Source organism: Ciconia boyciana, chromosome 1 (genome assembly GCF_034638445.1).
Source record: "Ciconia boyciana chromosome 1, ASM3463844v1, whole genome shotgun sequence".
NCBI classification, from domain to species: domain Eukaryota; kingdom Metazoa; phylum Chordata; class Aves; order Ciconiiformes; family Ciconiidae; genus Ciconia; species Ciconia boyciana.
In genome coordinates this window covers 132,446,982-132,474,210 of record NC_132934.1, presented here as the reverse complement: position 1 = coordinate 132,474,210, position 27,229 = coordinate 132,446,982, and the positions used below count along the sequence as shown (strand labels likewise).

Below are 27,229 nucleotides of genomic sequence, written 5' to 3'. Positions count from 1 at the left end.
GCAGACTTAACTGATGAGTAAAACACGCTTTGCCCAGGCTGTCACGGGTGCACAACTGCCGTGCACGTTCATGTGAGTATGCACGCTTGTGCTAGCTTCAGTTCAGCTGGAACAGCCTGCAGGGACAGCCAAATACAGTGGCACTGCAGAGCACCTGCCTTCCCTGGCCACTGACCCCTGTGCCTGACCAGACTGGTCCCCAGTGCATGTCTCGGCCAGCCTGCAGAGAGTGCACAGCCACCCATCTGCTCTTGGTGCAGTGTCCCACTTGGATGTGTGCACGCTGCTGGAGTTACTGGGTTATCATGTGCTCAGTCACTAGTAGACAATATGTAGCTATAGCTTGCCTTAAACCTCTCCATTCTCACCTCTTTATCACATCCCCAGCTGACTGACCAAGAGTGTAAGCTTCCAGTAACAACATATCTTGAGCTGGAGGCTTTGTGTGGGTGGACTGGAACTTGGTTAGAGGCAAAACTCAAGTTATGGCTCAGGCAAATGCTGCTGTGAAGACAACATGCCCACAACGTGTGTTTATAACCTGTTATGGTTCAGAGGAGGGGACAGTAAGGGATGTGTCCGTGAATGAAGCTAATGGCGTGACGCTGTAGCAACAGCTACGCTGCTCCACATCTATAGCAACAGGAGATTGCAGAAATGGGATTTTTAGAGATGGAGCAGTTGTTCAGACACTCCATAACAGCATCTTCAGTTGCAAGGGAGCAATTTTCCTCCCTATGTGGAGAAGTCTATGGCCTGCCCAAAATGTGATGTATATCCCAGCGCAGAGCAAGCAACATTTACTTTAGAGCAATGCCTATCCTTGAAAAATATGTCATGTATAAGACAAGATGAGAATAATACATGTAGGCCATTATTGGACTCGTTTTGAGACTGTTTGAAGTTGAACTGCGTATTTCACAATGCACCTTTACCTCATACAGCCGCTGCTGAGCATGGAGAAAGCTCAAGCTAGACAAGATAAATCCTCCAGTCAAGTGCTTGAAGTTTTAGAAAAGGGGCATGGATGTCAGGTCTCCTGGGAATTCTAAAGAAGTTCTTCCTGGATCTCTCAGCCTCAGTTCTTATGACATTCTTGTTACTGAGACTTCTCTTTTTTGGTATTTCAATTATCCATCTGCAAAATAAGAGTGGTAATTCTTTAATAACTCTGTGGGTAGTAAGAACTTTTTAAAACATATTGGTTACTTCTAAAGAAAGACACAAATATAAGATAATGATAGTATATATGGATGGACTGTTATCTATTCTGTTTCATAGTTACGATTTATGTGCCCTACTAATGAGGAGAGATAACATTCACTTTGATTTACAAAAGAAAAAGCAGTTATTGTCTTATCTCTGGATAGAACTTTTATGCAACTATTATTATGACACAGTTCTTGCCACTTCTATGGAAAATGAAAACTGCCTTTTGAAAAAAGCGTTATCTAAAAATTACATATTATGAGATGGACTCGTTACAAATATCCCCCAGAAGATGGTTGTCACGGTGCAATTACATATTAACTGGCTGCAATCATACAGATTCTTCTGTGTAATAGGGATTTACCAATTCGGTCATCACTCATTAATTTTCAAGGTGAAATTTCTGCCATTCAGTTGAAATGTTTGTAGAGATTTCTGTGAGTGCTTTGTGGTACATCATATGTGTTTAGAAGTCTGATAAAAATATGTCTGATTTAACAGGACTCTTGCCAACTATCTGGTGTGGAGGATGGTTTATTCAAGGTTATTTAACCTCAGTAGACGTTTTCAGTATCGGTGGCTGGAATTTTCTCGGGTAAGTTAGAGTTTTTATAGCATTTACAATGGTACTAGTGTTGACACAATTGATTTCCCTTATAGTTGCTTATACCTTTGCAAAACATGAAATGTTTTCCATGCTGGATAAATTCCTTGAATAGTTTTTTTTTGTTGAAGACTCCCTCTAGAACAATTAAGACATACATATGCTTGTATATGACACTAAGGAAAAATGTCTTTTAGATTATGTTAAGGAGTTTTTGAGACCTCCCCTTTAAAAACCTTAGTCTTCTTATGCAGAAACTTGAAAGCTGGAAAGTTTGAGTTACGTGCCAGGGCTGTGACCTGTGCTATTCCTGCAGGCCAAACGTGTTTGGCCAAAATCTAAGCTTTTGAAAAAACCTACTGTTTACACATGCATGAATATAGCTCTGGTAAAACAAAAGTCTAAGATTTCAGCTTTTCTAAGTTTGCTCAAACCTCTCACATGCCCTAGTGCCAGCTTTACATGAGCTCTAGCACATCCATACACCAGCCATTTCCACAGAGAAGCTGATCAGGTGCCTTCCAGCTTGGGGTTGCAGAAGCCCCAGAAGATGTTAGTCACTGCCCCAAGCTATGAGAGCAGAGCTAATTATCTATTAAGAAATATGGGCATTTATGTAAACACATATATTTCATTAAGTGAACCCTGAATAGAAAGCCACCCTGATAATCCTGTGGGCAGCGTGAAGGCTCTTTAAGGAAACCAAGGTTGAAACTGAAACTGAAACATGCTTTGTCTTGTTTCCAAGCCACTTTAGTTTAGATGGTGAACTTTTTGTTTGCCATTATGAAAATTAGCTGCTTGGTGACATCATGACAACAGGAGGCTGGCATGATGCTGCCAGTGATGTGGTACAGGAGGTGTGGGTGCTCTGTCCTCCCTGGTGAGGCTTGCAGGTGGCTAATTGAAGCACCCATAATGTCTTTCCTTGAGTAGTATTGGAATAGTTCTGAGTTGATCACATATCTAAAAATAAACTCCAATAATGTGATGGAAACTACACAGGAAAGGCAGTCTCTTATACTTCTGAAATCATATTCAAATCAGTATTGTTAAAGATGCCATTTTCTTCATGCAAAAATGTGAGAAACGGGCTGTCAGAACCACGGTAACAATTTTGTAAGCATGTCCCCTCCTGGGACATTCCTTGCTAGCCAGGTAAAATAGATTGGTGCTGGCCATCAGCCAGTCTGCAGCATAATACTGAGTTATATTGAGTTATATTAGGGCCAGAAAAATTCCTGGAAGGAAACTTTAAGCTTTGGGTACTGTGCGTTTTGATATGGTAACTAGTTGCTGTCAGTTCTCTGGGTACTTTCTCCAGAAGCTTAGGGAGAAATCTAATTCAAGTTGATTCAGTGCTTATTAACAATGTCATCAAGGGTTTCATGTAAGTGGTTGTGAAAACTTGAGAACAGCGCAGTAAGGGCAGTGAGTCAGCAGCTCATTCCCATTATCTGCCCCTGGGACCTGGGGATGGAGAGTTAGTTAAGTGCAGTAAACAGCAAGAGCTAATAGTTAATAGCTAAAGTTAAGCACAGTAAACAGCTCAGGGGGACAGACTTCACAGGTCAGCAGAAAGGACATGAGAAATGGAGTCCATGGCAAAGGCTTTGTTGAACAGATTTGTCCAGTCAGAGCCTGGAGGAATAAAGGCACCCAGGTCCTTTGGGATCATAAAAAGGACCCATCAACCTCTTGCCAGGTACATGAAGAAAACATTGAATGACTACTAAAAGACATGACCATGAGATGAATCAGTGACCCTTAAAGCAGAGGGTATCTTCTATTTCATTCATTCATTCATTAATTCAGTCAGCCTCACCCATCATAAGCATAGTATTTTTTTCACCAGGTTCTCATTTTCTATTGGTGGCTTTTACATCTTATATGTAGAAATCTTGGAATCAAGACACTTAAACTCTTTGCAAAGAGAGGGAAAAGGACATAATGAAACTTCAAAAAACTTCAGGTTGAGAAATAGGACAAACCTGCTGACTCTAGAGAAAGTGCTTTGATTACCACATCAGCAACTATCAGCAGCTCCTCTGCAGTGGCGCTTTGAGTCCTAGCAAATGTGCAGTGGCACCTGGGGAAGAGATCAGTTAATTGTGTTGTGGAGCTCTGAATTGACTGGGAGGGCTTGGAACCTGCTATTTACAGTCACTGTTACTACCTGGAGTACTGTGTTTTACAGTGGTACATTAATATTAGGAGGACCATTTTGAGGGAGTTCTAGTTGGCTGTTGTAACATAAATATCAATAAACCAGCTGTGAGATATAATCTATTCCTCTCAGCTCTATTTTTATCAGTCTCACAGCCTGTGCTGCCTTTCTGTCCTCCTTACAGTCAAACCTCCCTCAAAATAATGATAATTATTATGTTGTAATAATAATATGTCACAGTCTAAAAGCCAGCTCTGTCTCCTGACTCTTTCTGCAGCTGATGCGTAGTCAGAGCTTTCAGAAGGAATTTCAAGCTCTGATGACTAATGCCATGACTCCCTTTCTTCCTCTGCATCAGGAAAAAGCTCCATTGTGGTTTTGCTTGGACCCTGGAGAGACATTTTCTTATCTCTTTTTTTCTCTTCTTCTTTTTTTTTTTCTTTTTTTGAGTGCTGTGTTATATATGAGGGTTGAATTTGGAAAAGGACTATTTTCAAATTTGGCTCTGTTTAGGAAACTATTACCTTATTATGTATTGGTTTGCCTAATGTGGTTTTCTTACAGAAGCAGTGTTCTCTCTGTCATTGAAAATCTATTAGTGAACACACAGTATTAATAAAAAGCATTTGAAAATGTAGTTCACTGCTGTATTTAAGTATGAGTCATTGATTAAGCTTAATTACAGACAATATGATGGAGAAAATCAATCTTTGAACTACCAAAATATCTGACCTTCAATAGCTGAGGGTTAAGCTACTCTGGAATTTTCCAATGGAATCTTTTCCTATTGGAAAACAACAAATCCAAACCCTTCAGTTTTGCTAGAAATTTAATCTTGGACTCAAAGGAAGAGAAGACTGGGAAAAGGAAAAGGCTCAGAAACTGCTACGTCAGTGCTTAAGAGGCTTGTATAACCTGTGAGAAGCCAAAATCCTATCCCGCCTGACTTGGTCTGCTGTTGACTGTACTCTGCTTTTACACAGCTGACAGGTGTTAACTACTGGACTGGGATTTTGCTTGTTCTCTGTGGAAAAGCTTAACAAGTTCCTTAAGTGGAAAGGGAACTCTTTGAACCTTGGCAACAATGAAAGTTTCTTAAATCAGCACTGCTATTGCTTACATGGACCCATCTTGTATTTTGTGGTGTGTGCTTTTTTTTTAAATGAACTTCTACCTCGATGAGAAAATGTAATGTTAACTGGGTAAGCACCCACAGTAACAACATTCTTCCTGTGAGAAACAGAAACCAGGGTGGCAACATGCTTGAGCTCTGTTTTGCCTTGTTCATCGGTGTGTTGACCATTCTTGACTATTTTTCTTTGAAACTCATGTATGGTGGTGCAGGGACACCATCAGAGCCTGGAAGTGTGTATTCAACCACCATTCCTTTAGTAAAATATGCAAGCTGTTCTACCAACATCTTTCTACCACAACACAGAGCGAGATTTTTGGGGGACAAACATGTATTCAGTGTTCTTGATGATTCAAACCTGTTTTCTCCTGAAAATACTCTGTTTGGGAAAGGGACTGAAAGCAACTATTTATTTTACACAGGCTGTGGTCAGAGTAGCTATGCAGGTAAATGGCAAAAAGGTGTGGACACATACCTACCAATGTTAGACAACATTAGTTAGCACAGATAAGTTCATGGCAGTGGAGGGCTCTGTAGGAGGTGTTTCATAAGGACTGACCTCATTCTCATGAGGATCATCTCCCTAGGCTTCTCACCTAGTCAGTGAAGAGAGAGAACTTTTTCAGGAGATATCTCAGAGCAGAGATTTTCTAGAGGAAAGTGTCTCTCCACTTAACACAGAAAGACTACCAAGATTAACCTAAAGCTGGCACTTGAGAATGTCTTCCCATTACTAACCCTCTAAGCCTAGCCTCTCTAAGTCATTGCTGTTGTACTGTTTCTAAGTTTAAAATCTTACAGCTATTTTTTGGGGTTCAAAAGATTTGTCATAGCACTTGATGAAAACAGAAATAACTGTAAAGTATTGTTATTGTTTCCTTTTGGTAGCTCTTTGACAAATATGCTTTAGACTATACTGTACGTGGATGCAGACTTGTTCTTCTTAAACAGTATGATGTTATGACCTACTACATGCACCTGCCAACAGGTGATCCATGGAACCACAACTTTACTGCCCCAGTGGGAAAAATGTGTGGACCTTGTTGAAAGCGCGCTCCCTTACGTTGTGGGCAAGATGTTTGTGAACACTCATTTTCAAGAAGACAAGAAAGAGATGGTGAGTCCTTTGAGATCTCTGTCTAGAAATGTTTAATTAGTGGCTTCCTCCTCACAAATTGTCTCTGATGTTAGACTGGAGTTTAAAAAGAGATGAGATTCTTAAAAATGCTTTAATTAAATTAAAAAAAAAAAAAAAAAAGACAATGATAGAACAAATTTGAAGAAATGTCACCTTTCTGTCCATCTGGGCACTGCCCATTCTTTCCATATGCAGCCCTTCAGACAAATATGTAGCCGGATCAAAACCAGGCTGAGCAGCATTAATTTGCATAAATAAAGACAAGCAGGCTGTGCAGGAAGAGTGTGGGGGGGGTATCAATGAGAAATGGTTTAGTATAGCTACTGTAACTCTTTATAGTAAAGTTTTTACTGACTAGTTAAAGAATAGTCAAGATTTCTCTGCTTCAGGGCTACCCTTTTAAAGCTGACTGTGCTATATCTGTAGCCTAAGCAAGAAAAGTGGAACTGATGTCTGGCCCAAATTAAGGGAAGCTTAGAGCCATATACTGAGAGGTTATGTTTGTGATTTGGATTTTTTTTGCTCAACAGTGAAGGAAAGTATTCTTCCACACTGCTGAACCCAGAGAATAGCTTTTAGCTGGATGTTCATCCTCATTTTAAAACTTCAAACATAGCTATGTTATCACTTCCCATAATAACATATTCAAATTATTAATTACCCATCACAGTAATTTATGACTTATTTTCAGTTCATATTTTTCCCATAGGGTTTTCCAATATCTGCTTTGCCAACCATTGATTTTCTAACAGTAATCAGTTTAAAATTAACTAATTTAGTCATTGAACTTAGCTCTCAGTGCAGGAGAGGCACAACCATTTAGGAAACATGAAATAGCATCCTGCACTGGGATCGACAGCTCTGTGATAGTCCTGCACAGCCCTGCCCTGGCTCAGTAGCCTGAGTTTGTCTGTTTGACTTTATCTAGTTCGACTGTTTTCTCAGGGAAGGACTTCATTTTAGACCAACACTCTGATTTGGCTTGTCCAAATCGTTATGACATGTGTTTCCCTCTCAGGTTCTGCATTTCTTTTGCTACTTCCCTTCAGCTGGAGTTTCCACTCTGAGATCCAGCTTTTCAGTTCCCTGATTCTTGATCAAGTTTGTAATGTGCTATTTGGCAGTTTAGTGGCAAAAATATTTCTGGGATACTAAACAGTGTGACCTCTGCGCAGGATAAGTGGAAAGAGAAGGACTATAAGAAATGTACACTTTATGGAGGGGATGAATGCTTTTTCATGTTCATGTATGTGAGGGAAAATTATCAGAAGCTGATAGAGTATGGTTTTCTGTTGAAATGTGACCTAATTAAAATATTTCTTAGCATGCAAATTTCTTTCAGACCAAATCTTTAAAAAAATTATCTGAATTCACAGTAGCATCCATAGTAAGAAATGCATATAAAATTTATAGTGTAGATCACAAGATTCAGACTTACAGTGAACTGCCCATGGGGATTAAAATTAGATGCAGGTGAAATTTATTGCAATCCATTTAGAAGTGTGCTTTTCAAGTTAATAATTTGTAGTGTTATTGTTTTCGTTTCACTGGTTTTCAGTTCTATTTCTTTTTCTTAAGCAGTAAGAAAGCACTTGAGAAAAGCACTCTTATTTGTACAGATTTTTTTTTTCCTGGCTCATGGCATATATCTGTCTAGGATAAGCAAATCCTGAGTTATGGATAATATGGATTCTTTTTAACCCGTATTTTGTCACTGATGTTTCATTCCTTAGATACTTCTCTCCTTTTATCAAGAAAGACATTATTTGTGTCTAAATATAGCACTGTTTCTAACCCAGAGTGCCTGCAGTGTTTCTTACAGCTATGCCTGAGCAATTTCAGTAATAACTTTGATAGCAGGAATAGGTTTCTCCCCCTGCCCCTTGCAGCTGCAGCTGATGCATAAAGCCTAAGCATACACCAGGGCCCAGCTGCAGAGCTTGAGTTTGAACTTGTAACCTCCAAATACAGGGAGTTCACCTCATTAGTGCACTGAGTTAATTGAGTCAGTACTCTGTCATCAATATCTTTAAGTTACCCTATTCCCTAGGATGCAGTTTACTGTGAATGTTGACTGTTTAGTCATATTTAATGCTAGACCTGTTCCAGTTGTCCCATATTGTCTCTAAAAATAAGAAAATGTTTTTTGAAAAGGGTAGGAAAAACTGAATAATCAAAGGAGCATTGCTATGTTTTGTCTGGCTCCACCACAAATAAAGAACAGTTCCAGATTAAAATATACATATACAAAATATACAATCTGATACATAAATGACAATTTAGCTAAAGGCAACGTTACTTTCCAGGGTTTAGTCCCCACTTTTAATGACATTTCAGAGTTACTAGAACAATAGAATAAAATAATATCTATCTCTGGCACTTGGCATTTTCATTATTTTTAAATGTTACATAACTGATAACACAAAGATCCAATAAGTCTTCCTGTAATGATTATCTGCCATGCCTTGTGCTATCTCAACTCTGGTTTGGTCTGTGCTAAAGGACTCAGGCAATGGCTGGATCCCCCGAATTGCCTCACTCTCACAGTATTCTCAGTGGCTATCTGTCATGAGGTTCATCTATTGATATAAATAGAAGCAGCTGATTGCATACACCTTTCTGGTCTGTGCTGCCAGAGAGATGCATAGGCATAAGGACATTTCTGCTCTTTAGACTGATATAATGCATCTCTCAGCCATTAGATTTCTTGGTTTCCGTCATTTCAGGATTTTCTTAGTGTGCATACTCACTAGACACTCTTTTTTTTTTTTTTTAACTTGCTTGTGATATGTTCGTGGCTTTGTATAGGTGTCTGAAGAAGCAGCCAAGCTAAAATGGTTGTGAGTTTTCCTAGCTTTGCACAGATGCAAGCTGTCAGTGGTGGTTCAAGACCACAGAAGCAGTTAAGGCTGCTCAGTGTTGTGAGCCATGGCCTCTATTCCTGCAGCAAGTAAAGCGTAGGAGTACTTCAGGCTTCAGTACCACAGCTAAATACAGGCTAAATATTTGGATACTGCTTTGTATTTGGATCATGATACTGTCAGCCCAAATTCAGTCCTTTGGCAGTATTAATAAGGCATGTCTCAGTCTGACATAAACCAAACAAGGCTACAGATGTGCTCTCTGCAGAAAAGGCTTTATTTGTGCAAATGCCTTGCGGTTGGCTCCTTCTGCATGGGCTAGTGATCTAGAACCAAAGTGCCAGAAATCTCCCCAAATCACTGCAAATCTCCCCCTATTTTTTATGATGTCAAGACATACATTCTCACAATTGTGACATGAAAGGATCAGCAATGAACAGGTTGTGTGGTACACCTGAAGGGAAAGAAAATGGAAAGAAACTTATTTTCAGAAGTGTCTGAGGACTGGAGAAAGAAGAAATCAGCCTTCAAGAAACAACAGCAGATACTGTCTGATTTGGAATCATGCATGGTCTAACCAAATCCATCACTCCTGCATGCACCAAACCTTTTCTTATAATGATTCTGCCATGACATATTTTACTGGGGAGGGGTTTGCTAAATATTTTGCAGATGGAGGAGTTGACTGAAGGAATTCGCTGGGCTTTTATTGACATGTTGGAAAAGGAAAACGACTGGATGGACTCCAAAACAAAAAGAAAAGCTTATGAGAAGGTAACAAATATAAATGTTGAATGGGTAAAATCCTGTTATGGTGAAGAGTTGACTTGAGTGAGAACAGAATGTCATGGACTGTACTTGCAGTTCCAGTTACTTACCCATCGTTTTCTTTGTGAAGGGACGTATGCCACATTTGTTTTGCTAGAAGGTGAGTTGTCTGAGCTCCCGCTTCTCTGCTGGCGTTATTTTTGTTACCTTGTTCTTCCTCCCTTGCCTCTGTCTTTCCCCATCTGTCTCTGGCTGATGTGTACTGTAAGCTCATTTCAAATTTGCCAGTACAGTGGCTTTTCTTGACAAGGTCTTCATCTTGATTGGGATGTCAGGGGCACACCAACCTACAAACAGAAAATGGTGTCTAAAACATCTGGGACAGCTGAGGGTGTTTGGTGTGAAGATGGAGGATCCAGCCTAGAAGGGGATACGGGAATAGTCCAGGTCTCGTACCTTCTCCAACGTCATGGTGGGAGGCCTATCTTGAAAGCCATCTTCTAGGAGCGCAATGACCGTCCCAGCTGCACACCCATCTCTCGGTAGAATAATGCCAGTTATGAAGTGTTATGATCAAGGATGGCATTACTGATTCTGATTACTTTCAGATGGCGTGACAATAAAATGCAGGAGGTAAAGGTGAAGGCAGGAGGAGGTACTCAAAGCTCCCTTTTCACGCTATTCCCACATTTACAGCATGTGATACGTGGAAAGGGAGCTTGTCCAAATGTAGAGCTCTGCCCCCAGAGCAGCAGTTGGAAGAGGCATAAACAAAGAAGAGTGGAGGGCAACGTGTAGGACTGTCTCCTTATTTGTTGAGGCAACGGGGCATCAGTGAATTAGTAAATACCCTCTGTGAATAAACTGACATGCAAGTGCAGCTGAACTGTTCCTGCTTGCTGCGCTTGAATAAAAATAGCAGTGTTTTGATTTAAAAACAAACATGGACTTCAAAGTTTTTTGGTAATTCTGATGAAAAGGCTGTTGAGACATTTTATCATTGGAAAGTTTTAAATTCCATACACAGCCCATTTACATTTTATACAGCAGTGCTCTTCACAGATGTGCAAATGAAACAGAGCTGCATAAATGCACCAATAAACTCTATAGCAAGAGAACAATAGTAAGATGCCATTTATTTCCTGCTAACCTGATGGTAAATGGACTGCAGTTATTACTTCTTACTGACTGTTATGCTTGGTTTTTTTACTAGAAATACCCTTAGAAAGATAATGATTTGTAATTTAGTGCAAAATAAGAGCAGGAGATTTTTAATTATTTCCTTAATAGAGATATTTCTGTATACCTTTACATGCATATGCAAGTCTGATGTTGATTTTTCTAGCAAACAATCTGATTAACCATTTTGTTCAAAATTTGCTACCTGCCTTTCAGCAGAGAAACAATACAAGCATTGCCGCAAACTAATAAACTCCCTAAAAAGCTCTCCCTTTCCCAATTTAAGGAGAGTTTTGTTCAGAAGGTAGGTTAGATCTTTTGTAGGTAGAGATGCCTGTTTCCCTCTGTTGACACATTTAGGAAGCTTATGGCATTTTGTTCCCAGTTTAGGCATCTCATTTAAGTTTCTGAAGTTAATGGGGTAAGTCTGGGCCAAACAATGCATGACAAACTAAATTCAAACAGTACAATAAAAATAATACTACAAACCATAGTACTACGAATAGCAAATGATTTAAATCCATTCTCACTGACTTGAACAACAATTTTATAGTTTACTGACATAGGAACAAGGTCAAGCTGGTAAGACACAAGCATTACATAATGGCTTAATAATTGCAGCAACAATTATGGGTGGGACTTGTGACTGTAAGTTTAAGTCCAGATTCACAGGAACAGATACTTGGCTAGAAGGAAAGTCTAGAGAGACGTTTTGGTAGATTTCCAGACATGGAGTTTGTGCGTGTTTATTAAATACTATTTATTGCTAATGATAGATATTGGATTTGTCCTGGGACATTTGGATGGGCATGTTTTTAATTCAAGAAATAGATTCATTACATGTATGGTCAGATAATTCACTGGGGAAATCTAAGCTTTATAACAAAACAGAACCTTCAAAATCTGTTACTCTGCTCCAATTAAATCTCATCAGCCCACCACATTATGCTGTCACTTTTTTAATACTTACACTTTAATAAAGCAGCACAGACAACAGGAATTTTGGAGTGAGGATTGTTTGGTTGTTCTAAAAAACCCCAGTATTACTTTATTATATAGATCTGCAAAAGTGACATTTCTTCATCAATAAGTGTCACCCGCATCTGTGAGGATAGTGCAAGTGCTGTGGATTTCACAATTTAGGAAGGAGCTTAGTTTGTTCTTGAATTGAAGAGCAAGTTCTATAATCCTGGCGGTCTTCTCAGGTTTACTCTTTGTTTTGGACCACTATTAAAATAGAGACTAGTGTTATGACAGTGTACAGTAGGATGCTGAAGGTACCTTCTTTCAGATGAAGGCCAGAAAGGACTCTCTGCTTTGATCTTCTGTATAGGCAAACTGTAGTATTTTAGCCAATTATTGCTAGGCTGAGCCAAATAGCACATAAAACAACTGTTCTAGTTCTCTGTGGTTACTAACACCTCCATGGAATTTTTTTATTAGGGTAGGATATTTTGCTTGGAAATAAATTTCAGTCCTGTGTGAGCATCTTCTGCTTGTTTCTATTTCCAGAACAAAACATGGCACCTGCTTCATTATTAATCTGATATCTTTCTATGATAAGGTCACCTGCCTAGTGGATGAAGGGAAGACGGTGGATGTAGTTTTTCTGGATTTTAGTAAGGCTTTTGATACTGTCCCTTACAGCATCCTTCTGGACAACTTGTCCAGCTGTGAGATGAGCAGGTACATGGTGTGCTGGGTGAAGAACTGGCCGAACGGCAGGGCTCAAAGGGTTGTAGTGAATGGGGTACATCTGGCTGGCAACTGGTCACTAGCAGTGTTCCTCAGGGCTCAATCCTAGGGCCAGTTCTGTTCAATATTTCTATCAATGATGCGTATGCACAATTGAGTTGAATGCACCATTAGCAAGTTTCCTGACAATACTAAACTGGGAGGTGCTGTTGACTCTCTGAAGGGACAAGACCTTGCAGGCGGATCTAGATAGGTTGTAGCATTGGGCAATGATTAATGGGATGAAATTTAACAAGTCCAAAGGCCGTATTCTGCACCTAGGATGGAGTAATGCCGGGCACAAGTATAAATGGGGAGAGGAGTGGCTGGAGAGCAGCCCTGCAGAAAGGGATCTGGGGGTGCTGGTTGACAGAAGGCTCAATACAAGTCAGCAGTGTGCCCTGGTAGCCAAGAGAGCAAACCGCATCCTGGGGTGCGTCAAACACAGTGTAACCAGCTGGTCAAAAGAGGTGATTACCCCGCTGTGTTCAGTGATGGTGAGGCCTCACCTGGAGTACTGTGTGCAGTTCTGATCCCCACCATTTAAGAAGGATGTGAAGGTCCTTGAATGCGTCCAGAGGAGGGCAACAAAGCTGGTGAAAGGGCTGGAAAGCATGTCCTATGAGGAACGGCTGAGGACTTTGGGCTTGTCTAGTTTGGAGAAAAGGAGGCTGAGGGGCAACCTCATTGCTCTCCACAGCTTCCTGAGAAGGGGAAGTGGAGAGGGAGGTGCTGATCTCTTCTCCCTGGTATCCAGTGACAGGATGCATGGGAATGGTTCAAAGCTGTGTCAGGGGAGGTTCAGACTTGATATTAGGAAACATTTCTTTACAGACAGGGTGGTCAAACACTGGAACAGGCTTCCTAGAGAGGTGGTTGATGCTCCATGCCTGTCAGCGTTTAAGAGGCATTTGGACAAAGTCCTTAATAGCATGCTTTAACTTTTGGTCAGCCCTGAAGTGGTCAGGCAGTTGGACTAGATGATCGTGGTAGGTCCCTTCCAGCTGAAATATTCTATATTCTATTCTATTCTTATTATCAATTAAGTAAAGAAAGGAAGTTATTAGTTAGGTGAAGAATGTCTTGGTCTTTTATGTTTTCATCAGTCGCTGTCACGTTGTCCCTTACAGCAATGCAGAGTAGAACTCCTGCCTGAAGTTCTATGGCAGAACTGTATGCTGCATGGAAATGACTGTGATTCATATATTTTGCTTTTCCTCATATTTTTAATCTCATTGCATTCTTGAATTTTTCAAATGCTCTGGAAAGAAAGGAACTGTAGAAACCTGGTGGGTTTTGTTTACTGGGCCTGCTCCATGTGATCCATTTAATTTGTTATTAGCCTTTTCTTTTACTTCAGGCATATTTGGGTCATTAACAAAATTTTTACTCATTTCCTGAAAGAAGAATAAGGTTGATGTGAGATTTGGATGTCTGGACTGTGAGCAAGGAGAGCCTTCCTAGAAAAACATCTCCTCTTAGACTACTCTTCTGTTCCTTATGGTGGTTGTATCTTTAGATGACAACACTGTAATGCAAATGACTTGGCGGCCTTTAAAGAGAATTAATTGCAAATCCTCTCTGTGATTTGGATACTCACTGTTTTGCGTATTTTCTGTTGCTTGTTTTCTGACTGATGCCCACCTTTCTTGTGCACTTGGCTGAGGCCAAACTTGTATACCTGGCTGTCAGCCTGATGCTTTGCAATCAAAGGGACCATCGACCTCTGAAGGACTTACAAAAGACCCTCTGCTAGAATCGATGCTTGAATTTTGCTTTAGGCAGCCTGTCAACTCCATCTAATCACAGTCACAGACTGTTTCTCTGTCTGTGACTCTCTTTGTGTCTGTTTTAAGTTACTCAGAGGGGACACTACTAATTTGATGAGCTCAAACCATATTAAAAGGATCAAGTCAACTAGTCCATGTGACATAGGGAACAATTGTCTTGCAGCCTTGATTTCTTAGAATTACCCTTTTAGCCCTTGTGTACTTTGGAATTAAGGTTTGACTTTCCCTCTGTAACAAAACAATATAATGAGATAACATCTAATAATTTCCTTCTATCCTCCCTCCATTCCTCTCTTTCTGTGATCGAAACATGAATTTAAACCAGGCCATCGGAACGCCAATCTTGCAAAGGAAGTTTTTATCAGGGTTGGGTGACTCGGTCTGTCTCCACGTGCAGTTCTCACCTAGCTCTCTGGATGGAGCTCATGCTGCTTCCAAAGGAGCTCCGAGTCGGAGAGAAGCATTCGGCTCTGGGCTGTGATGCTCTGTTCTCTGCCCTGTCCTTCCTCCTCTGCTCTGTGCAAGCCTTGCTTTATTGCTCTGTATTTGACTATCATCTGAAACTTGCTTAAACTATGCCTGTTAACCTCCTGAATTTTCAAGGGAGATCTCCGATTTAAAAAAAAAAAAAAAATAGACTCCTCTTCTTGCCCTTTTAGCCTCTCTCTTTTGTAAAGGTCATTAAATTTTGCCCTCATTTGAAGAACAGAGAAGTTATTCAAATGAGTGCAGCTCCAAGGGTGTGTCTGGCAAGACCTTTAGGTCTGTGGTCTGTGAGTTACAGAAGCCATGCAGGAAGATCCCTCATCGGTTGCCCAGGCACCTGGTGAGCTCTGGGCCACCCTGCAGCCTCTGAGAAGGATGGCGGATGAGGAACGGGGGAGAGAGGAGAGCCTGTTGTCTCCCTTACAATGAAGGTGCAGATTGTAGCCGGCTATGTCAGCCAAATGGTGTTGACAGCTGCGTTTTGTAATGGTGGGCCACAGGGAAAAGGGAGAACTCGTCACTGAAACGCCATTGACATGACTTGTGTGATCAGGGCTCTCAACTTCAAAATGGTAATTTATTGCTGCTGCTCTTCAAAGGATAATTCAGTGGAAGATCCTCACTGAGATGTAAAATTATTCCCTTTCCTGGGCAGGAGCCATTATTTTATTAATCACTTTTTTTCCTTCCTGAAATGCCCTTTGTGCTTGGGTTTAACTGGAGGCTTGAAAAAGAGACTTTTACACAAAAGCCTGTTTTCTGAAAGTTTGCAAATCTGTAAAATACCCTGTATTGTAGGAAGTTGGTTTTTTTGATTTGCAATACTATTTTTAAAGTATGGATGATAAGCCAAAAAAAGCTTGTTTTTCCTCTAATAAGATTTTTCTGTAACTTTATTAGCCTCTTTAGGTCATGGAGCACAAATCCCAAGGTCACTGTGCAATCATATTTTGCCTACTGAACTTGCCTGCTGCTTGGCTTTATTTCTCTCTAAGGAAGTGGTATACGCAACATTTGTTTTCTTCACATCTCTCTGAGTCTGAAGACTGAGGCAAGAGGACCACAGGAAAATATAAGGACAGTGCCTAGCTATAGGTGTCTCTCTCAGGCAGTGTTAGGTACCTTTGTTTAGCCTACAGAGTTTGCTCTGCTGCTTCAGAGAGCTATAGCAAACCTCCCTAGATAACGCAGTGTAATTTAGGCCAATAGCCCTTAGGAAATCAAAAGCCATCTGTACAAGCCCCGATTTAACAAAGTATGGGTACTTTAAATGAGGTGGGTGTCCGTGGGTTATCCCACTGAAGCCATTCGCTTCTCAGCTGGAACTAACCAGCCGTATCCAGCCCTCCAGTCAATTAGTGGAGCCCCTGCTATCTTTCTGAGTTCTCTGTGGTCTCTCTCTCTTCACATTTGGGTGATTTCACTATGAACATGACAGCCATACTGCTCAGACCAGAGGTCCAATGTCTGGCTCGGACAGTGGCCAAACAGTAGCAGATGTTTAGAGATGAACACAAGGACAGGGCAAGCATAAAGGGATACATTCCCGCTATCCTCTCCTGGCCTCTGACAATCTGCAGCTCAGTTGCTTCCTGAGCCAGAAGTGGTGTCTTTGTATTTATTCACATTTTTCTGCTGTGAGTTTGTGTAATGACTTTTTGAACCCACGACAATTTTTATCATCCACAGCTTCTCATGGCAATGAATTCCACTGCCTCACTGTGCTCTGTGTGAGAAAGCACCTCCTTTTGCTTGTCTGGAAAATGTCACCTTCTCCCCCTACGTTCTCGTAGTGAGGAAACCAGAGAATCATCATTGCCTGTTCTTTTCTCGTGCCCACTCTTGCTTACATATAACCCTGGCACAGCAATACATCCAGGGGTATGGAGCCTCCTGCGTTTGTTCAAATAGACTGTCCAGGGCGTGCACTAGACACAGTTCTGAAAAATAACTTTTCATTAAGATCTGAGGCATACCCAGACAAAAAGGCCAGACACCACAGCTTCAGGAGCTGAAATTAATCTTGCTTAATGCCGTGCTAATTTTGTACAAAGATGACAAAGCATCCAATCTTCAGAGTGGCCATTGGGTGCTCTGGAAAAAGAAAAAAATGCCTTTTGTGCCTTGTGGGGTCTGTGGACCTATCCTATGTAAAATAATGCAAAAATATGACAGAGGAACTAGCCCTGAGTCTCAACACCTCCCATATCTCAAGTGGGCTTTTTCTGGAATGAAGGCCAGCACAAGGCTGACAGAACAACACTTTGTAAAAGAGGGGAATGGAGTTTCAAAACTGAAGATGCCAAGACACCTTTTACTGGTTCTTTTAAGATTACTTTATATCTTTGTTTCAAGGATCTCAGAGAACTTCACAAAGTGTAAGACTGCTTCAGAGCACTAACAGAAGCTGCCAGACTTGCTTCAGAACAACTATAGGAAAGGAGGGAGAAATTTCCAAAGGCTCTAATTGCATTTAGGCACTTCATTCCTGTTCAAAAGCCAATGGGGGTGACTGCTGACTTCCAAATTTTCTGGTTTTACTAGAAAGATTTCTTTGGATCTTCTTGAAACAACCTTGTCATTTCTAAACTGGAAAGCATACTTCTGCTTAGTACCGATTAAACCTTGGCCACACTTTGCCTTTGTGGAAGTGAACTTTCTGAAATTAAGGTAGCCTCTGTCTGGACTAGTACTTGGATGCAAAAATGTAAGGTTCTGCCTGTATTGTAGCAGTTGCATTGCAGGGAGCAAGGAGCAAGTCTCCTGATAAAGTTGAAACATGGGTTGGAGTTCAGAAGAGGCAGAGTCACATTTTAACTCTTTCCTACATGTCTACAGTTCCCTTGGGCATTAGATGTATCACCAGGAGCTTATCTTCATGGTGTAACTCATCTTTATCCTACTGCGTGTGTGGACATGTGAAGAGAAGGGGACAGCTCCATGAGAAGCAGGAAGTGAAGTAGATGCTGCGAGCTCAGAGATGATGTAGGGGATTTGAAAAGTTTGCTCTACTTACCTAGTTTGGAATTTGGTCAGGACATTGACCACTCCCACTCCCACACTGTCCCTGAGACAGCTGTTTGGAAAATGCCAATGTTTAGGGTAACATTTTTCACCTGGAAGATAGAGAGAATGCAAGGTACTTTCCTTCTAGTGTAGAAGTGTTCATGTTTTCCTCTGAATAAAAATAGGTCTTCAATTTCCATCAGATCAACAACACTTTTTCTTTTTTTTAAAGTCAAATGTTTATTTCTCATAGCAAACTTTAATTTTTGAATTCAAAGAATAATCTCTCTCACATCCTGAATTTAATTTAACCTTCTCAGGTGGACTGGGCTTTCCTGTTCGGTAACCACAGGAGATGATGTTCTCCATTGGCCAGAGTTGAAACTAATAGCCATGGCATGTTTGCTTATCTCTTATCTCTGGGGTTAGATTACTGCTGTCAGCTTGTTATCTGGCTGCTGCTACTGCTCACTCAGTTGTGCAGGGTTGTCAGTTCCATTAATAACCTGAGCACCGTGCAAATAGATAGTGGAAAACAGGTGAAGGGAGAGGAAATTGTATTTAACCCTGATCTCGCAGCTGTCATTTTTCAGACTCTGCCATGACTCCATAAGGCCAGAATGGGTGCATGACATCAAAACACTTGTGACAAATCTCGTGCTTGAAATAGGAGGGAGACAGATGGATGGACACACCTGCAGATGCTCAGGGACTGGGGTGAATCTGAAGCTTTTGTGGCAGAAATGCAACATGAAAGCATTGCTATGCTAAAAGACAGATTAATTCTTCCAAAGGTCAGGAAGTCCTCCACCACCCCTGGAAGTCTCGGACGGTTTCAGCGCTAACTTTCATTCTCTTTGTTGTTTTACCAAGTAAAACTACTTTCTGTAGAGGAACAGTTACAAAGACATTATAGTCCCCCAGCTCAACAGTAACAGATATTGAGACCCATTCTCTGTGTGGAGGAGGAGTCTACAAGGGCATGCTCAGGTTTCTACTTGGTATTCCCTCTTTATTTCCAACGAATGTGCATTTCCTGGCTGTGGTGTCCTACACGTCCTGTATATGCCTGCCTGAGCCACTGAGAGGAAAGCTGTCCGCTCGCTGCAAGCGGGCAGGAAGCACGGCAAGGCAGGGCCGTGGGCTGGGGCTCTGGCATGGACCCTCAGCCTCGCGCACCGAGCTGTCCAGGACCAGGAGCCTTAGCAGCACTTTAACTTGCTCAGGTATTGTACTAGTCACGGAGGTCTGAAGCAAAGCTGTGAAATGGTTAAATGGCTTCAGGTACTGGTGTTGCTGGAGTTTACTTTTAGAGGAGCTTTACCACAAGGAGGTCATCAGAGTCAGGAGTTTGCTCCCTTAGTGGCCTTTCAGAAGCCAGGATGCTGTGCCTAAGAATAAAGGCTTTCTCAGCTGCCCTCCCTTTGTGAGGGAGTTGTGTCTTGTGTCTTGTGAGGAGGTGTCTTGTGCTCAGTTTTCTGGGTAAGTGGTGAGTTCCATCAATGTGAAAATAAATACATATATATGATTTATTTAAAAATAAAAATATGTAAAGATTTGGAATAGAGAGGGATTTGGTCTTGAGTAGAAAGTAGAGCATTTCCTGCATATGGTTTTTCTATATTCTGCAGCCTACGTTTTGTCTATGTATGCATCTGCTTTCCCCCCTTGTATTATAAGGCATGGACAACTGATAGTGACATGCTTACTGGTACACTGCTGGTTGGGGTCCCTGTTCAAGCAAAAGGAATTTCTCCTCAGAGAGAAAGCCTGCAAGTCCTGAGCTGAGTAATGCTTGTGTTTAGGTCCTCAGTCCCTATTTCAGTTTTAGAGTAGTGTAAGAACAAGTCTCTGCCGTGTCTGGTCTCAGCTGTATCTAGACTGGGTCTGATGCTCACTTGTGGCTAGAAATGCAAAGAGAATTTTTCACATTCTATTCATTAAAAAAAAAAAAGAAGTTGCTCTGCAACCTTTGCTTGAGCAAAGATAACCTTGAAAACGTTAAATGAATATAAACCGATGCAAGCAGAGGCTAAGGTCAGAAGTTGTCCCGCTCTGGAACAGGTTATTCAGAGTTTTGCATGAAACTGCCAAAAGAAATGCTGTGGTAACTCATATCCCATGCAGCTGTGATGGGGAGAGGGCTTCCTTGCCCTTTCCTGGTCCCTGGGGCTGCCCCTCTCACAGACTGTTGCAGCATTTGGTGCCAGAGATCTCTTCAGCACAGCGGGCTTCTTGGGTCCTTGAGGACTTCTGTTTTGTCAGCGCACTGTTTTTTGTTAAACCTGCTGTTTTCCCAGAGCTAAAACAAAAACAGCAGAAAAGATTTTGCAGCAAGGTGGGTGTGCTTTTTGCAGCAAGAGGTGGCATGACAGTGGGAGTACAGGTCGACTGATGAGGAGTTCTGGCGGTGAGCGGTGGAATGAGTCCAGGGAGGAGTTTCTACAAAAAATGCAACATAATAATTTCTGCAGCTCACTAACGTGCCAAAGGCCGATCAAAGGATTTTTCTTTGTGTCATTGCAAATCCTTAGGATTGTGGTGCAAAATTTGTTGGGTAAGGATATCTAATGTAATTGCAAAAGACAGACAGAGAATTTTGAGTTGTGGGGTATTTCTGTTTGGTTATTTGCTTTTTGTTTTGGTTTGGTTTTTTGTTTTAAGAGACAATTGTATTGGGAAACATAAAGCATTGCCTGAAAATAAAGGTATGAGGAGGTACAGTCTTCTAAAGTGCTAAAGATGTGTCTAAGCTTAACTCAGGTGCATGAGCTATTAGAGTCATGTCAAAGGCAGCTCAGCAGCATATACCATGGGGTGTATATATACCAGCATGATACTAATGGTGGTCTGTGCCTTCAGACCACAACACTTGCTTCTGGCTTGTTTGAAGGGCAGCTGGAGGAGCTCCCAGCTGTCCACACACACCCTGGTGTAGTCATGCCCTAAGTGATCCACAGGTGCGTAGAGGGGAATCCAGTGCAGAAATCCGCACGCTGGAGTGAACCTGTCACTGCTGGTATCGTGACGTGATGCCATAGCTGGACCTAGCGCAGGCTGAGTCAGTTTGCATATGTGTGCACCATCCTGTCTTCTGGTCCACAGGCATGATCCCAGCTCCACTGAGAACCCAGAGGCCCTTAAAACTGACTGAGGAGCTTTGGACAGTGATGGTTAGATGTTAAATACATCTTTTGCCACGTACTCAGTTGTGCTGGTCTGCTGTATAAGTGCATTTATGTATCGTATAATCACAGAGGAAGATATCTGCTGTGTGCCATGAAGAAATGTATTTAATTTACAGAACTGTGGTTCTGCTCATGAAAGACAACATTTATGTCTGTCGTATATAATATTCTATGTATAAAATAATGGAATCATGACAACTGTCATACAGAAATTACAAATGGAAAATGGAATTAAAATAAAATGGACAAAGGCATTCTTTTTCTTAGCAAAATTAAAGTGTTGCTGGCAGCAGAACAAGTTTGGAACCAAGCTGGCAGGAGAAAATATGAGTAGGTCTATTATTTATACTGCTGCAATGAACTAAGGAGTTGTGCTTGTGAAAATACCACAGTGAATTTGTATTTTTATATAAGTAAGACTGTTTCAGATTTTCTGTGATTTCATTCAGTTCTATTGCTAAAAAAAGGAAAATAATGCAGGATTACTTTGAACTGAAAAATTAATTCCAGTGAAATTACCATCACGGTGCTTCAACTGATGATTGAGTCTTTGCCTTCCAGAGAGCCAGAAGCAAAAGGGATTTAGGACAGGAAAGAGTGGCACTAATGTACATCGTTGCTTTTTCTGATTCTCTTCTGTGCATGGCAGTCCTACTAAACCTTTGAGTGCTTGCAACTTTATGATTAGTAATAGTAATATTATCTTGATAGCTAGTGGATATTAAGACTGAATATATAATCTCAACTGACAGTTTGCTTAGAAATTTTTTTGTCATTTTTCCCCTCCTTTTTCTAGGAACGTAATGTATGGTATGATCTCTTTATAAGTGTACTAGCTAATATTTTCTTGTCAGGAAGTTTTCTTTGAGTGAGGCTTTGGTTTCAAAAGATGATTCAGAGGAAGGGATAAACTAATGTAACACATAACCCCTTTGCTGTTCCTTCTCCACTTTCCCACACGTGTTCCCAGCACTTGTCTTGTGCTAGTTCCAGCACTCGCTGGGTCTCTCTTGTAGTGAGTGATTCAGCTCACTGATCTGGCAGAAAATTAGCTGGGGAAAAACTTGGATAGACTTCTGCTATGTTAATGAGCTAAGCAATCTCCCAGAAAGATGTGGCAAGGAGCTGAGGCAGCTCATGGAGGCTGTGGGTGCAAGCACCATAGGCAGAAGTATGGACAGAGGAGCAAGGGAGAAGAGCGAGGACTAGGACTTTTTTTTTCATTTGGCAGTACAAAGCTGTTAAATGGACTCAGCTACTTTTGAAACCACAGTGTGTATGTAACTGAAAACAATTTTATGTGTACTTCATGGGTGTGATTATTCACTTGATTTATTTTTTTTTCTTTTTTCTTTTTTTTTAACCCCTGGGCTCAAGCTATTACAAGAATGGAGCAATAGCTGTATTTTCCATCTTCATAACTGATTAATGTAGAACATTCAAAACAATTATTGAAATATGGAGGGGAGGGTTATGGTGCAGTGTGAGGTGGTGGTATGTGAAATATTATTAAGTGAAACACTAGCTCTGAAAAATCTTGAAAAGTCTACACAGTTTGTATTGCTGTGATATGCAAATATAAAAGGAAAATTAAAGCCAAAGCTTAAAAATAAATAGTTGGATGATTAGCTATATTCTGGAGTATGGATTATAGCCAGTTCACTGCAGATCAAGTACTCTTACAATTATAATTTCAGGCCAAGTGTTCATGTTTGAGTTGCCACTGCACTTTTGATTGCAGTTGATGACGTGCAAATCCCTGACATTTCATGTGGCCCCTGCACAGGAAATAAAATACATCATTAAGGTGGGCCCAGCCCATCTCCCAGTCCAGTCGGTGAGTCACTTCCTACTGATATCTGTAGGACTGGGCTTTAGCCCTGTGATGGAAATTTTCTGTGTTTTACCAAGGTCCATCTCTCTATTTTCCTAGTTTTTCTATACGTAAAACCTAAATGGATGCCGTGATATTTATGAAGCAATTTTACCAGATGGCTCTTGAATCATCTTTTTTCAATGAAAAAAGAAAAGACCAGACACGTACATAAAGGCTGAATTAATCTTTGTAATTAAATGGAACATTACTTTACCGTGAATGATTTTAGCTTTCAGAATGTATTTCATGCTAATTTTTCAGTGAACTGTAATTGTATTAATTTTTTTTATATTTTTAGAAGCTTGAAAATGATCTTCACAAAGTTATTGTGAGTCAAGTTGATATACAGAAGACCTATGTCAGACTCACAAAACTTTGTCAGGGGTGAGATATATGTTTTGTTTTGTTTTCTACAGTAAGTATAATATGTCAGTACTTGGTGTTGCTAGCAGGCCTACAAAATATCCACATCATACTCTGGTGGGCAAAAAGGTTTCTCAGAAGGCTCACAGGTGAAGTTTGGTTCCCAAGTGAGAATTTGACTAGGCTGGAAACTGGGATGCTTTGTAGCATTGAAACACACGTGTGCGGTCCCATGTTGGCAAGTTGTTAAGTCAAGAGTGAAAGGTTGTTTAGTATTTTGTCTCTGTAGTAAACTGACTTGCAATGCTCTCATCGTGACAGAAAGACAAACTAATGATAAAATCTTGACTGTGTTGCAGTCAGTGGGGAAACTTCCTTGCTTAATCAGCGGCAGAGGGAGTAGTCCCACTCCTGGTCCCCTGCCTCGGAGCCTGCTCTCTCGCTGCTGGGATGGAAAAGTTATCATGACTTACTCTAAAGCATGCTGCTGCTTTGTGTCACCCCCGGCAAGAGCCTCTCGCTTTCAATAGCAGGATTGCAAGCCTGCAGAGATGAGTTTTCTTAATTTACCTGGCAGCTTAAGGTAGACTGAGTACTTAAAGTTAGCTGGGGGAAATACCCCATTGCCCCTTTTCTTCCTGTACACATGGTTCTTTAATATGCAAATTAGAGATAGGAATTCAACGAGCCTTTAAACTGTAAAACGTTGTGCATGGTGCGTTTATGGCGGATTCATGTGCAATTACCCCATGGTTGGTTCCTGTACATTTGTCACATTTCATTTGCTTTCCCCGTATGTGTGTGCATGCCTCCTGGAAGGCTGGTCTCTTAAACATAGTTTTAATCTTATCAAGGGGAAAATACTGACTTCATTATCAAAGAGCAAGCCAGTCGTAGAAGAGTTTTCCACTTTCTTGTACTATATGAATAAGGAGTCTTTTAACTGCTGTTAAATTACTCAAGTGAACAGAAAAGATGCCAAGGAAGCAAGAAACTTCCAACATGCAAATTTAGAAACCCGCTCTTAATACAACACTTTCTGACTTGTCTGTTGTGTAAATGAATTGGGCTGTGTGCTGGTGTGGTTTAACCTGGCAGGCAGCTAAACACCACAAAGCTGTTCACTCACTCCCCCACAGTGGGATGGAGGAGAGAAAGCTCACCCGGCTTTCAGAAGGATTTGGACTATTTTCTTCCCTTTCTCGAAAACTTCGTCTGCTGTATTGCCCCACACAATGACGTCATCAATGTATTGCAAGTGTTCTGGAGCCTCACCCTGTTCCAGTGCCATCTGGATCAGTCCACGGCAAATGGTGGGGCTGTGTTTCTACCCCTGGGGCAGTCGATTCCAGGTGTACTGGACGCCCCTCCAAGTGAAAGCAAACTGTGGCCTGCACTCAGAGAAAGAAATACCCTCTCCTGAGGTAGTCTATGCCGCCAATGCATGGAGCCACTGGGCCAGTCACCGTGGGGTGCTTTTGCCACTCATTCCCAGTTAGACTCAGTTCAGCCTCCAATACAGTTAGCTGTTGGGATCCCCCTGTCACTCCAGAAATACAGATGGGTTCTGCCCCTTTATAGCTTGATGGCTTTAGGGTACACTGTGCACCAAGGTCCACTAGAGCCTTACACTCCTGTGGGTCTGATGTGACAGGCCATCGCATCCACACAGTCCAGTAAATCCGGTTGTCCCTTTCCTCCATCTGGCCCCTCTAGTTCTGGTCATAGTATTCGTTACTCACTTCTTGTAAATATGAATCAGAAGTCCCTTTATTAAGATCAGAAGTAAAATCAGCCCTTCTACTCTGTCTGGGGAACTGCCCACTGGAAACTGGAGCAGCAATTTTCCTGGAAGAACCCCCTTTGGTGATTGTTTTTCCTTGCAACTTTGCGACTCACGTACCCGTGCCTCTAGGGTCGAGGTGGGTTTTCCATCCCACTTCCTCGTGTCCTCTCCGTGGTCACACAGGTAGAACCACAGGGTGGCCTGTGGTGTGTACCCTCTACATCGTCTCTTGAGCAGAGGAATGCTTACTCCTAATAGCTGAGATACTGGTCCATACAGGTGGGGAGTAGGACATATCCTCTCTGAATTGCTGGAACTCCTGGGACATTTTCTCCACTGTCAAGATGCAGGCCCATAGTGAGGAGGAGAGACTTTCTTTGTATTGCCTGAGTTGGACAGCCAATTTATCCACCACTTGTTCCTCTCCATCTTTCCTGGTTGTTACTGACAATGAGTTGGCATATGACAATGGTGCGCTCTGTACAAACTTCTGCCACATGGGTTGTGTGCACTTGACTTCATCTGGATCTTTGGATAACTGCTCGTTGTTCAGGTCATCATAAATCACCTCCAGCACAGCTAATTCCCTCAGGTACTGGATACCTCTATCCATGGTGGCCCACTTGCCTGAGTGACTTATAACATCTTCCTTGAAGGGATAACCTTTCCTTCACTCCTGACAGGAGTTGCCTCCAGAGGCTCAGGGCTTGTGCCTTTTTTCCAATTGCTTTGTCAATGTCCCTTCCCTAGAAAGGGATCCCAGCTGCTTGGCATTCCTACTCTCTAATTCCAGGCTACTGGCCCCATTATCCCAGCACTGGAGCAGCCAGGTGACAATGTGCTCACCTGGACGATGGCTGAAATATTTTCACATATCCCACAGCTCACTCAGGGATAGGGATCGGGCACTTACCACCTCATTTATGAGGTCTGCCTCTTCCTCCTCCTCTTCTAATGATGGCCCTGCTTTGGAGTAACCTGCCTCATCCACTCCTTCCTCCTTCCCCTTCTTAGTAGGAGTTCCTTCCCTTACTAAACAAGCTGACTTTCACATCCAATATTTCTTCTTGTGTATAAGGGCAACTGACATGGCACGGGCTGGTTCTCTGGTTCAGCTGCAGAGCCCGTCGCGAGGGTTGGAGTAGCTGCAATGCCTGCCGTGGGGGTTGGAGTGACCACAGTGCCTGCCGCAGGGGTTGGAGTAGCTGCGGTGCCTGTCGTTTTGTCGTCAGATCCAGAGGATACTGAACAGTGTTGAACAGGGCTTGGTAGGCATGGGCCAGGCCCCAGCACGTTGCAGTGATTTGTGTCTCTCTGGAATTGCCAGGGCGACAGCATACTTTTTCCAAATATTTTACCAGTTATTCAGAATTCTGCATTTGTTCAGAGGTGAAGTTCCAAAACATTGGAGGTGCCCACTGTCCTAGGTACTTGCCCATACTATCCCACATACCCTGCCACTCATGACTATCCAGCCTTGGGGCAGATCTCTGGGTGGTATTCTTAAATAGTTGTTTAACCTTAAACAAGACCTGAAACACATTCAGGAGACATAGCAATAGGAACATGCTAGTTTGAACATCCCAAGGATATTCAAAATTCTCAAGAGCTATTGTAACTAGCCTGGAGGAGAAGGGGAAGGTGAAGGAGTGGGGGAAAGTGTCCCCGCCTTGTCTCCCCCATAAATCAGCTCTCCAAGGAGAAAAGGTAAAGAGTGTAATTATTAAGAGTTTCTGAGAGAGAGTTCCCAAAGTACAGAAATGACAGCAATGCTGAGTACAAATACCAGATTAATCTCACAACTATTAACCTAATAATGAATGCTTATAACAAATTTGTTTTAACATGCTCTGGTGAGATCTGTTGTTATCTCAACTCTTCAAGCCCCACGTTGGCTGCCAAAAAGGACTGTCATGGTTTGACCCAGCAGGCAGCTAAACAC

At 41.7% G+C, this 27,229-nt stretch overlaps 1 protein-coding gene across 1 annotated transcript in view; it reads left to right on the top strand.

The window, feature by feature from the left end:
* PHEX (phosphate regulating endopeptidase X-linked) overlaps positions 1 to 27,229 on the top strand; it is a 116,165-nt gene that overhangs the window by 44,342 nt on the left and 44,594 nt on the right. Inside the window, exons 10-12 of the mRNA XM_072848910.1 lie at positions 1,711 to 1,804; positions 6,101 to 6,229; positions 9,784 to 9,885. Of these exons, the coding sequence (XP_072705011.1) occupies positions 1,711 to 1,804; positions 6,101 to 6,229; positions 9,784 to 9,885 (325 nt within the window). The remainder of the gene's footprint in view (positions 1 to 1,710; positions 1,805 to 6,100; positions 6,230 to 9,783; positions 9,886 to 27,229) is intronic.